The sequence below is a fragment of the Otolemur garnettii genome, unplaced genomic scaffold (genome assembly GCF_000181295.1).
Source record: "Otolemur garnettii isolate 467f Iridium unplaced genomic scaffold, OtoGar3 scaffold00148, whole genome shotgun sequence".
Classification (NCBI taxonomy): Eukaryota; Metazoa; Chordata; class Mammalia; order Primates; family Galagidae; genus Otolemur; species Otolemur garnettii.
Genome location: NW_003852543.1, coordinates 3,525,409 through 3,538,133, shown reverse-complemented (window position 1 = coordinate 3,538,133; position 12,725 = coordinate 3,525,409). Strand labels below are relative to the sequence as shown.

Genomic DNA, 12,725 nt, shown 5'->3' with positions numbered 1-12,725 from the left:
GTCCCAGCTACTTGGGAGGCTGAGGCAGGAGACTCGCTTGAGCCCAGGAGTTGGAGGTTGCTGTGAGCTGTGATGCCATGGCACTCTAACCAGGGGAATAGCTTGAGGCTCCGTCTCAAAAAAAAAAAAAAAAATCTTTCAAGGTAAATCTCAAAACTTAATCATTGACTTTTATCTTACCTTTATCTTTGACTTTGAATATTTTTGTGCCCTCTCATGATGAAGTCTTCAAAATTCCCAGGCCCAGGTTTGATTAAAGTAGTTATATTTGAAATGAGTTAATACATCATTTGTATTTTTGCTTTGCAGAGTGTAAATTCTTTTCACTTTTGTTATGATTTATTGGGAGTTAATGGTACTACATTCTTTTGGAGCGTATTTCTCTGGCTAGAAAAAGAAAATGCATCAGAGAGGTGAAAAACTAGTCAAAATCCCATTATGTAATATTGTCATACAAAATATAGAGGAGTGTATTTTTTTTTTTTTTGGAGACAGAGTTTTTCTTTGTCAACCTCGGTAGTGTGCCATGGCATCACAGCTCACAGCAACCTCCAGCTCTTGGATTAGGCGATTCTCTTGCCTCAGCCTTGGATTAGGCGATTGGATTAGGCAATTCAGCTCTTGGATTAAGTGATTCTCTTGTCTCAGCCTCCCAAATAGCTGGGACTACAGGTGCCCACCACAATGCCTGGCTATTTTTTTGTTGTGGCTGGGTTTGAACCCACCACCCTCGGTATATGGGGCCAGTGCCCTATTTGCTGAGCCAGAGGTGCCACCTGGGTTGTATTTTTTTTTTTTTTGAGACAGAGTCTCACTACATTGCCCTTGGTAGAGTGCCATGACATCATAGCTCACAGCAACCTCAAACCCTTGGGCTTAAGCGATTCTCTTGCCTCAGCCTCCCAAGAAGCTGGGACTATAGGTGCCCTCCACAACACCGGCTGTTTTTTGGTTGCAGTTGTCATTGTTCTTTAGCAGGCCCAGGCTGGGCTTGAGCTTGCCAGCCTCAGTGTATGTGGCTGACACCCTACTCACTGAGCTATGGGTGCCACCAGAGGGTTGTAGTTTTTAAATTAATGAGGAGTGTGTCTCATAACCTTTACTGCATATAGTGAGAAGTTGACAGGGAATTCCCCATCATTATATCCTTTTTTATTTGAGAGACAATCTCTGTCATGCTGGATAGAGTGCTGTGATATCATAGCTCACAGCAACCTCAGACTAGTAGGTTCTAGTGATCCTCTTGTCTCAGCTTCCAGAGTAGCTGGGACTACAGGTACCCACCACAATGCCTGGCTGGTTTTTCTATTTTTAGTAGATATGGGGTCTCACTTTTGCTCAGGCTGGTCTTGACCTCCTGAGTATAGGCAATCCACCTGCCTCGACTTCCCAAAGTGCTAGGATTACCTACACCCAGCTCCTCATTGTATGCTTTAAAGAAATAATCCTATAAATGATGAAAGCCAAGTGAAAATCATTTGCTGAGGTTCAGGTTCCTCTTTTCACATATTAGGTATGTGTCATGGCACTGAGAAGGAGATGAGGGTGGGTTTGATTTAGTCTTGCCTGGGGGAGAAGAGGTTCAACATTATACTGTCTGTATTAGGCGAAGAAAACGTGATGAGGACCGGCATGACATCAACAAGATGAAGGGCTATACTCTGCTATCTGAGGGCATTGATGAGATGGTGGGCATCATCTATAAACCCAAAACTAAGGAGACCCGGGAGACCTATGAGGTGTTACTCAGCTTCATCCAGGCTGCCCTTGGGGACCAGGTAAGTGATACTGTGTTTTTTGTGTGCCGATGTGTTGACTGATGGCTGGCAGCCCCTATGTAGCTTCAGAAGAGGAGCTAGTCCTAGGCAGTAGATTCCATTGGTGCTTCAACTTCCCCATCTTCTAGGGTTTAAGGTTGATCAATGGCCAGTGCTGAAGGTTAAATTGATCAATGGCCAGTGATTTAATTGATCATGCCTATGTAATAAAGTTTCCATAATAAGTGAAGAAGGACTGGGTTCAGAGAACTTCCAGGTAGCTCAACACAAGGATGGTAGTAAGGCTGGGGAGGAGATGCAAGCTCCATGCCCTTTCCCATGTGTTTTGCCTTATGTATCTCTTATACTTTTTAATATCCCTAATCATAAAGTAAGTGTTTCCCTAAATTCTGTGATCTAGAAAATTAATTGAACTAAAGGAGGGAGTTGTGGAACCCCAGTTTAAAGCTGGTCTTTCAGAAGCACAAGTCAGGGTAGTGCCTGTGGTTCAGTGGGTAGGATGCCAGCCCTATATGGGTGGCAGGTTCAAACCCAGTCCCAGCCAAACTGCAACAAAAAAATAGCCAGGCATTGTGGCAAGTGCCTGTAGTCCCAGCTACTTGGGAGGCTGAGGCAAGAGAATTGCCTAAGCCTAAGAGCTGGAGGTTGCTGTGAGCTGTGATGCTACAGTACTCTACTGAGGGTGACAAAATGAGATTTTGTTTCTTTAAAATATATATACACACACACAGGTCACACAACCTGGGGCTTGTGATTGGCATCCTGAAGTTGGAGACAGGCTGTCTCACAGGACTGAGCTCTCAACCTGTGGGATCTGATGCCGTCTCCAGGTTGTGTTGGAATTGAATTAAATTAGAGGATACCCAAATGGTGTCTACTGCAGGATTTGTTGCTGGTGGATAGAAATCCCCATATACTTCTTGGTGACCAGAGGTGACAGAAATCTTCTGTGTTGACTGTTATGAGTGTATAGAAAGAACTGAGTTTGTTTTATTTTTATATTCTCAGAGTGAGGCAGCCAGAAGGTGAGGGCATGTGTTTGGAAAGGAAGAGGGTCACAACTGGGAGACCAAAAGAACCTTATCTCTGGATCCCTATGTGGTTCAAACCAATTAGCAGAAGTTTAGTTTATCTTAGTTTTTGTAGAACTTTGTATGTATTCTTTCTTCTCCTTGACTCTCTGGAAGGGTATTATTAATATTTATTTTCTGTTTTATCAAAGAGAGACATGAGCCACAGCATAGTTAAGTAATAGTTAAATAGTTTTCCCAAACCAGAGAGGTAGTATTTGGCAGAGCCAAGCTGTGATCTACATAGTCTACCTCCAGAATCTGTGCTCCTAACCTTTACATGTACATGTGTGATTAGATTGAGGAGCTTTGAGAGGCTTTGGTGAGACAGGTGCTAGAAGAGGTGAGGACAAAGAATTATGAAAGAGTGGCTGGCTAGAGGAGGACTGCCAAGTACTTCTACCACATGGAGACATGTGGTAAACTGCTGTGGAAGCTGTGTCCTCCTTCCTAAGGCCACCTAAAGATAGATGAGTCTCCTTCAATGTGTCACTCTTACGTGGCTTTTTTTTTTTTTAAACAAAGTTTTGCTCTGTTGCCCCAGGCTAGAGTGCCATGGCATCATAGCTCACAGCAACCTTAAACTCTTGGGCTCAAGGGATCATCTTGCTTCCGCCTCCCAGGTAGCTGGGACTATAGGTGCCCACCACAACACTTGGCTAATTCGTCTATTTTTAGTAGAGATAGGGTCTCATTACTCTTGCTCAGGCTGGTCTAAAACTCCTGAGTTTAAGCAGTCCACCTGCCTTGGCTATGTTAGAATTACAGTTGTGAGCCCCTGTGCCTAGCCTCTTAGTGGCATTTTTTATCAACATTAGTGAAAAAGGTCAGAGCCTGGTATGATGTAGGTTTTGAAGATGTGTGGCTCTTCACATCTGTTGTCACATAAAGCTGGTTGGTGATGATCTGCGTGTTACTATTTTAAATGTCATTTCTTTCTTTTTTTTTTTTTTTTTTTGAGACAGTCACCCTCAGTAGAGTGCTGTGGCATCACAGCTCACAGCAACCTCAAACTCTTGGGCTCAAGCGATTCTCTTGTCTCAGCCTCCCAAGTAGCTGGGACTACAGGTGCCTGCCACAAGGCCTGGCTATTTTGTTGTTGTTGTTGAAGTTGTCATTGTTGGTTACCTGCCTGGGGCTGGGTTTGAACCTGCCAACTTCGGTGTATGTGGGTGGTGGCATAAGCACTGTGCTACAAGTGCTGAGCCTAAATGTTGTTTCTTGCCACCAGCCACGGGATATCCTTTGTGGGGCAGCTGATGAAGTTCTGGCTGTCCTAAAAAATGAAAAGCTGCGGGACAAGGAAAGGCGAAAGGAGATTGACCTGCTCCTGGGTCAAACAGATGATACCAGATACCATGTGCTAGTCAACTTGGGCAAAAAGATCACAGACTACGGTGGAGACAAGGAAATCCAAAATATGGGTAACCAAGCTCTTTATGTCCCAGTCATATTAACTGGTTCCCTGAATGTGGGTCTTATTAAGTGTAGAGTAAGGGAGGAAATGTGGCTCTGAGCCTGGTTGGTTAAGCAAGCAGGGCAAGGGTAAAGCCAAGGGTGGCAGTGGCTGTATGAGTGGCTCGCTTAGGATGATTATCTGAGTGTCTGTCTGTGTCCTTAGAGCCTAGATCTGTCCTGAGGAGGGGTAAGCCAGGCAGTTGGGAAGGACAGAGTGCCTTATTTCACTGGCCATTCACTATTTAGTCCACTGGCCATTCACTATCTTCTTTTTCCAATCCCTCATCTTTTCAGATGACAACATTGATGAGACATATGGTGTGAATGTGCAGTTCGAATCTGATGAGGAGGTGAGTGATAAAGCAAATGGATCCAGTATATTTCTTAAGTTTTATATAGCTAATTAAAACTTGTAAGTACAAATTAATATGATAATTTAAAATAAACCAAGTGGGTCAGCAAAAAGAAAGGCAAAAGATAAAGTACAGTGAATACTTCCATTGGGAATGTATCCTGCTATGTTTTGCTGTAGTTTAACTTTATTGCAGTCATTTCTGTTTTTTAGTACAATGTTCCACTGCCTGTTTCAAAAGATTGCCCATTTACCCCAGGGCACGGACATAGTTTGTATGCTGGGGTTAATATTTACCAACTAATCAGAATTTCTTGAATATAACTAAAGAGGAACTAGTGGGACACTTGAAAAATTGCCAGATTGGCTTAGTGTTCTCACTGTGTGAATTTGGCTCCTGAAAGGAAAAATGTGGCTCTGGAATATACACCAGGACAAGAAGAATGGGTAGCACAGGAGAGTCAGAGGAAAGAATACTAAAGTGGGAGCCAAGAGTGCTGAATTTTGGTCCTGTATCTTGGGAGGGTCATCTTGCCTCAGTTTCTCCTTCTATAAAATGAGGTGATTGAATTAGGTGTTTGCTAAGCCTCTTCTCATAGTTAATTGGATTTTATGATTTTTAAGTAGCAATAAACTAACAGTGCTTTGCTGTTAGCTGTTTATTCATTTAACAGTGCTTGTTATCTAAGTACCTTCTTTGTGGCATTGTTTTAAGTATACATAATATACAGTATGTGAATAAATACAGTGGTATGGTCTCTACATTGGTGGATTGTTGTCTTCTTTCCCAGGCGTGCTTCTGTCTGGCTCTTCTCTCCTGTTAGCTAGTAGCTCTTGTTTTCAAATATTGATAGTGTGTGTATCAGAAAAAGATTGTGACTCAGTTGGTTGCCATTGTGACAGCCTAAGGTAAGCAGAAAACAGGGTAAAAGCATCTCATGAGTCTGTGATAGGTATTCATTCCATTAAATATACTCTGGAAGAAGGCTGAGCCCAGTTCCAGTAGGCTCTTGGTTTTACCCTAAAGCCATTCCTCTAACCATGGAGTTAATTTAGGGTGACCCGAGAGAGAGATTCTGTGGTGATGCAGGTTCATGATTGAACTTGAGGCCATTTCCATAGGAAGGTGATGAAGATGTATATGGGGAAGTTCGAGAAGAGGCATCTGATGATGACATGGAAGGGGATGAGGCTGTCGTGCGCTGCACCCTTTCGGCTAATGTAAGTAGTTTGTCTTTCCCATTGCTACAAGGCCAGATTACTTCTGGGTGTACTTCTTCCTCACATCTAGGTCCTATTATATTTGTTGAGCCAGCTTTTGATAGGGTGAGCCATAATTAACATTTAGTGTCTTAAATTTTTACTTTTTCTTTCTTTCTTTTTTTTTGCAGTTTTTTGGCTGGGGGCCAGGCTTAAACCCGCCACCTCCGGTATGTGGGGCCAGTGCCCTACTCCTTTGAGCCACAGGTGCCACCCGTCTTTCTTTTCTTTCTTTCTTTCTTTTTTTTTTTTATTGAGAGTCTCACTCTGTCACCCTGGATAGAGTGCCATGGTGTCATAGCTCACAACAACCTCAAAGTCTTGGGCTCAAGTGATCCTTTTGCCTCAGCCTCCACAAGTAACTGGGACTACAGGGGCCTGTCACCATGCCTGACTAGTTTTTTCTATGTTTTAGTAGAGACAGGATCTCACTCTTGTTCAGGCTGGCCTTAAACTCTTGAGCTCAAGCAATCCACTTGCCTTAGCCTTCCAAAGTGCTGGCTAGTGTCTAGATTTTCTTAAGACTTCAGTTGATTATTATCCTTCCCAAATGCATGTGTTCATGAAATCTTAGTCTGGTGTGCTTCTGAACTCAGTGTAGCAGACTATTTTTTCTGTGGAAGGTCTTCATAAGAAGGTGGACTGTGGGTGGCAAGTAAAGTTGGTTGCAAGGCATTGAGAAAGTGATTAGAGCAAACAGAGACCTCATGGGCTAAGTGCCTGCTTGCTTTTGTAGCTTGTAGCCTCAGGTGAACTGATGAGTTCCAAGAAGAAGGATTTGCACCCTCGGGATATTGATGCATTTTGGCTACAGCGGCAGCTTAGTCGTTTCTATGATGATGCCATCGTGTCGCAGAAGAAGGCAGATGAAGTGTTAGAGATTTTGAAGGTAAGCTAGGATTCCTAGTAATGGTAGTTCTGTGTTCAGTGTATCTTAATACATGAGGACATTGTATGAGGCAACAGCTGCTGTGTCTTTAATGACAGTGTTACCTTTTTTTTTTACAGACAGCCAGTGATGATCGGGAATGTGAGAACCAGCTGGTTCTGCTCCTTGGTTTCAACACCTTTGATTTTATTAAAGTGTTGCGGCAGCACAGGATGATGAGTGAGTATATAGTGGGCTTTTTTGTGGTGTGTGTACGTGTGTAGGGGTGTGTGAGAGAGAGAGAGAAAGAGATAGTATTGCTTTCATAACTTCAATAGTTACTTCATTTGTTTTTCCTTTTTCCTACCCCCAGGTGATTGAAGGTAGAAAGGTTGAAGTTTGATTTTGATCTTACTCCCTCCTTCTCACCTTTTCTTTCTTTCCTTTTTTTGTGATTGGCAGTTTTGTATTGTACCTTACTGGCCAGTGCACAGAGTGAAGCTGAAAAGGAAAGGATCATGGGAAAGATGGAAGCCGATCCAGAGCTATCCAAGTTTCTCTACCAGCTCCATGAAACTGAGAAAGAGGATCTGATCCGAGTAAGGGCTGGGTTGGTTTATCTGATTCCTGAGCAGAAAAGGACAGTAGCTAGAAGATTGTAGCAGAAAGCTAAGTTCCTATTAAAAGAGGAAATTGAAGTAAAGTATTTCCCTTAATTCTTTGGGGTTTGTAAGTGGGTAAAGATTAGAATCAACACGTTTACACCGGTATGATTGAGAGATTACTTACCTGCTACTGTCTTCACCAGTATAAGGACTTTTACCTGGTATTTACTAAATACAGTAATAGGGTATTTACTATTGTAAATAGTAAATATTTATTTACTGTGGGACATCACCAGATTTCTACCTCTCATAGCCCTGTTACTTGATTTTAGAATGTCCCCTTCTGACATCCCTATGCTGTGCATTGTCTTTTTTTTTTTTTTTTTGAGTTAGAGTCTCATTTGGTCATCCTGGGTAGAGTTCTGTGCTGTCATAGCTCACAGCAACCTCAAACTATTGGGCTGAAATGATCCCCTTGCCTCAGCCTCCTGAGTAGCTGGGACTAGGAACCAACCACAATACCTGGCTAGTTTTCCTGTTTTTTATAGAGACAAGGTCTTGCTTTTGCTTAGGCTGGTCTTGAACTCCTGAGCTCAAGCAATCTACCTGCCTCAGCCTCCCAGAGTGCTAGGATTACAGACATGAGCCACTGTGCCTGGCCTGTGCATTGTCTTTTTAAAGGTGTCTGTGCTTTGATCATTCTGGTTGTCCTTGTGGCAGGTATCTGAATGTAAAGTGTCATTTTTCTATGTGGGGCTTCTTAATCAGCACCTATGAGTTAAGCAGATTAGCAGGAACAGGAAAGGGTATGAGACTAGGATGGTTATGCATCATCATCCTTTTTATCTTTTTCTACAACAGGAGGAAAGGTCCCGGAGAGAGCGAGTGCGTCAGTCCAGAATGGACACAGATCTGGAAACGATGGATCTGGACCAGGGTGGAGAGGTAGGTACCAGAGCCATTTATTGCCCAGGCTCTGACAGATGGAAAACTCATTTACTTAGCTAGTTCACTCTATTTTTTATATTCTCAGGCACTGGCTCCACGGCAGGTTCTGGACTTAGAGGATCTGGTTTTTACCCAAGGGAGCCATTTCATGGCCAATAAACGCTGTCAGCTTCCTGATGGGTCTTTCCGTCGCCAGCGTAAGGGCTACGAAGAGGTGCACGTGCCTGCTCTGAAGCCCAAGCCCTTTGGCTCAGAAGAAGTAAGTAAACTACTTTTCTCAACTGAGCTTTCTGCTCAATTTACTTCTCTTTTGTTTTGCTTTCCAACCATTGATCAAAATGTAGCCTTATATCATTGCTTATTCCAGAAATAGAAGCTGCTTCAGAGTTTTCCCATTCTAATTTTGAACCCAGAGAACAGTATTGACCTCTGGGACTTGCCTTGAATGGAGAGTTATGCAAGGAGATTGCCAAGGAACAAAATCCTGGTAATCTCACAAAAATGGATAGTCTGCTCAGGGATGCTGCCAACATGATGTATGGCATTTCTTCCTTCTAGCAACTACTTCCAGTGGAGAAGCTGCCAAAGTATGCCCAGGCTGGATTTGAGGGCTTCAAAACGCTGAATCGAATCCAGAGTAAACTCTACCGTGCTGCCTTGGAAACAGATGAGAACCTGCTGCTGTGTGCTCCTACTGTAAGTGTGTTCTTCCTTGTGGAATGTGGTCTGGAGTTTTGTGGCAAACTCCCCCACCTCTACCCCCGATTCTTTATCTTTTTATGGAAGAGATGTTAAATGTATGATGAAATACTTAGGACAAGCTCTGTTCTCTATTTGGAAGATAAGCCCGTGACAATTAGGACAGTGAACATAACCAGGTAAATGGGCCTTCTTGTCCCTGACTTCTCTTTTAGGGTGCTGGGAAGACCAATGTGGCTCTCATGTGTATGCTCCGAGAAATAGGGAAGCACATAAATATGGATGGCACCATCAATGTGGATGACTTCAAGATTATCTACATTGCTCCCATGCGGTCCTTGGTGCAGGAGATGGTGGGCAGTTTTGGAAAGGTAAGGGGATAGAAATTTCTGGTTACAACTTCCAAAGCATTGGGAATAGGCCAAGACTTCACTGCTTCCTATATGAGGGGATCTCTGGAATGCTTCCTGTGGTGTTATATTTTTACTTGACCCAGGTACAGAGAGTTTCTGAAGCAAGAATGTCTTGAACCATTTTTTATAAGGGTTTATAATTTTTTAATATTGTCTTCATAGCATTTTTTCACAGTTGGTATTATTTGCATTACTAAAGTGTTTATGTAACATTACATGTATAAGGGTGATAATAGACGTAGTGGTGTTATTACAGGTCTTATTTTTTATAAGTTTTCATTTCTCATATGAGCAAAGCTCCTAGAGGGCTTTTGTTTTATTTGCCTGAGTGAAATTTGGGTATGTTTTGGAAATATGTGGTCATATGATTTATTTACCTTGTATTTGTCTCATGGGTTGATATCTCCTCTCAATACCCTACACCCAGACTGGCGGCACCTGTGGCTCAAGGAGTAGGGCACCAGCCCAATATACCTGAAGTGGTGGGTTCAAACCCAGCCCTGGCCAAAAACTGCCAAAAAAAAAAAAAAAAACCCTACACCCAGACTGCCCAGACAGAAAGTATAGTATCCCAGCCCCTTTAAACATTCTTGCCTAACAGCTTTCCGCCCCCTAGCGCCTGGCCACTTACGGCATCACTGTTGCTGAACTGACTGGAGACCACCAGCTGTGCAAGGAAGAGATCAGTGCCACTCAGATCATCGTCTGCACCCCTGAGAAGTGGGACATCATCACTCGCAAGGGTGGTGAGCGCACCTACACTCAGCTGGTGCGGCTCATCATTCTGGTGAGCAGGGACACTTAAGGGAATGCAGAACCCACTTGGGACTCAGGAGGGTTTGCTGGATTTTAACACTAGATGTTTCTTCAATGCCTTTTCTATAGGTCTTAGCCTTTGTAATGACAGCCATCATCACTTTGATGTTACCCTTGAATAAGAATCTGCACTTAGGCTCAGCGCCTGTAGCTTAATAGTTAGGGCATTGGCCACATACACCGAGGCAGGCAAGTTCGAACCCGGCTCAGGCCTGCTAAGCAACAAAGACAACTGCAACAAAAAAATAGCTGGGTGTTGTGGCGGGCGCCAGTAGTCCCAGCTACTTGGGAAGCTGAGGCAAGTGAATTGCTTAAGTCCAAGAGTTAGAGGTTACTGTGATCTATGATGCCATCACAGGTGACAGAAAAAAAAAATCTGCACTTTAATAGAAAAATTCCCCAGTAGGTGCATGTGTTTGCTATGTTATTCTTTGTTTTGTTTTGTTTTTTGTTGGGGGATTGGAGAATTTGAGACAGAGTCTATTTCCGTTGCTCAGACTAGATTGCTGTGGTGTTAGCCTAGCTCACAGCAACCTCAAACTCCTGGGTTTAAACAGTCCTCCTGCCTCAGGCTCCTGAGTAGCTGGGACTATAGGCACCTTCCACAGCATCCAACTAGTTTTTCTGTTTTTAGTAGAGATGGAGTCTCAGTCTTGCTTAGGCTGATCTCAAACTCCTGAGCTCATGTGATCCACCCACTTCAGCCTCCTAGGGTGCTGGGATTACAGACATGAGCCACCACACCTGGCTTTAATTTTTTTTTTTGTAGAGCTAGGATCTTGTGATTGCCCATGCTGGTCTCAAACTCTGTCTTGGCCTCTTAAGTGCTACAATTACAGGCATGAACCACCAGGTGTGGCACATTTAAATATTGTTTATGACTACTTTCATGCTGCGATGGTAGAGTAGAGTATTTGGACCACATGGTCCACAGCCTAAAATACTGCCTGGCCCCTTAAGAAAACATTTACCAGCCCCTGCTATACAGCTTTGCTGCTGAAAGTCTCATTCATAGGAGAGCAGCAGCAACTTGGAATAGGAGCTTGTTAGAAATACAGAATTCCGTGGGCGGTGCCTATGGCTCAGATGGTGGGTTCGAACTTGGCCCCGGCCAAACTGCAACAAAAAGCCAGGCGTTGTGGTGGGCGCCTGTAGTCCCAGCTACTTGGGAGGCTGAGGAAAGAGAATCGCATAAGCCCAGGAGTTGGAGGTTGCTGTGAGCTGTGACACCATGGCACTCTACCAAGGGCAATAAAGTGAGACTGTCTCTCTTAAAAAAAAAAAAAAAGACAGAATTCTTAGTCCCACACCTACTGAATACAATCTGCATTTTATTTAGCTTGCTGAAATTTATGAAGCACTACTTTAGACTATGTGAACTCATCATTTGATGCAATAATAGCTTTTGTTCTTGGTAAAGATAATTGCCGAGAGGTAAAATTTCTGATCAGACCATGTATCATTTTTCATAAAGAAATTTATCTTTGAATAAAGCTATGAACTCATTTACTTAAGGTATCAGAATTGTGTGACATTCAGTCTTATTTTATCAGACTGGAGCAGAGCAACTCATGATTAGAGTTTGTTATTTCCTGGGGTATTCTGTAGTGAATACTGTCTTTATCCTTTGGGTTTCTGTGACTTGGGATTCTTTTCTCATCTTCTTTGTTAAGCATCTTATGTTATATACCTACAAAATGGGACTAGTCTCAGGAAAGGTCCTAGAGGTAACAGCTGCCCTTCCATTCCTTAGGATGAAATTCATCTTCTCCATGATGACAGAGGGCCTGTCTTAGAAGCTCTGGTAGCCAGGGCAATTCGAAATATTGAGATGACCCAAGAGGATGTCCGACTCATTGGTCTCAGTGCCACCCTCCCCAACTATGAAGATGTGGCTACCTTTCTGCGTGTTGACCCTGCCAAGGGGCTTTTCTACTTTGACAACAGGTATAAGAAAATACTGGGAGCAGTTTGGCCAAGGTGGCCTTCCTGTTGTCCTTCCTCTTTCTAAGGAACACTTCTGGATTGGGTTTTACATGGGCTTATGGGTTTTGATATGGTGTGAATCCAAAAAGAGCAATATTGTCCTTGGGGCAGTGAAAAGTTTTGTTCTGGGCCAAAAGCCTCATTTGTCTGCCTTTTGAACTTGTAGCTTCCGCCCAGTGCCTCTGGAACAGACATACGTGGGCATCACAGAGAAAAAAGCTATCAAGCGTTTCCAGATTATGAATGAAATAGTCTATGAGAAAATCATGGAACATGCTGGGAAAAATCAGGTCTGTCTATGATTTGTTGTTATTCTTGAACCTTGTTCTTTTTAATTGTTGACTGACCAATAATTAGGCAAGATAAAAAACTGACATAAAAAGAAGACAGCGGCTCGGCGCCTGTGGCTCAAGCAGCTAAGGCACCAGCCACATACACCTAAGGTGGCGGGTTCGAATCCCCAGCCCGGACC

General features: G+C 43.3%; 1 protein-coding gene across 1 annotated transcript in view; it reads left to right on the top strand.

The window, feature by feature from the left end:
• The window catches only part of SNRNP200 (small nuclear ribonucleoprotein U5 subunit 200), a 33,998-nt gene that overhangs the window by 2,167 nt on the left and 19,106 nt on the right, over window positions 1-12,725 (top strand). The window contains exons 3-16 of the mRNA XM_003799271.3: window positions 1,607-1,778; window positions 4,080-4,272; window positions 4,601-4,656; window positions 5,781-5,879; window positions 6,655-6,807; window positions 6,927-7,026; window positions 7,249-7,385; window positions 8,253-8,336; window positions 8,425-8,598; window positions 8,898-9,035; window positions 9,254-9,409; window positions 10,068-10,238; window positions 12,021-12,214; window positions 12,420-12,543. Of these exons, the coding sequence (XP_003799319.1) occupies window positions 1,607-1,778; window positions 4,080-4,272; window positions 4,601-4,656; window positions 5,781-5,879; window positions 6,655-6,807; window positions 6,927-7,026; window positions 7,249-7,385; window positions 8,253-8,336; window positions 8,425-8,598; window positions 8,898-9,035; window positions 9,254-9,409; window positions 10,068-10,238; window positions 12,021-12,214; window positions 12,420-12,543 (1,951 nt within the window). The remainder of the gene's footprint in view (window positions 1-1,606; window positions 1,779-4,079; window positions 4,273-4,600; window positions 4,657-5,780; window positions 5,880-6,654; window positions 6,808-6,926; window positions 7,027-7,248; window positions 7,386-8,252; window positions 8,337-8,424; window positions 8,599-8,897; window positions 9,036-9,253; window positions 9,410-10,067; window positions 10,239-12,020; window positions 12,215-12,419; window positions 12,544-12,725) is intronic.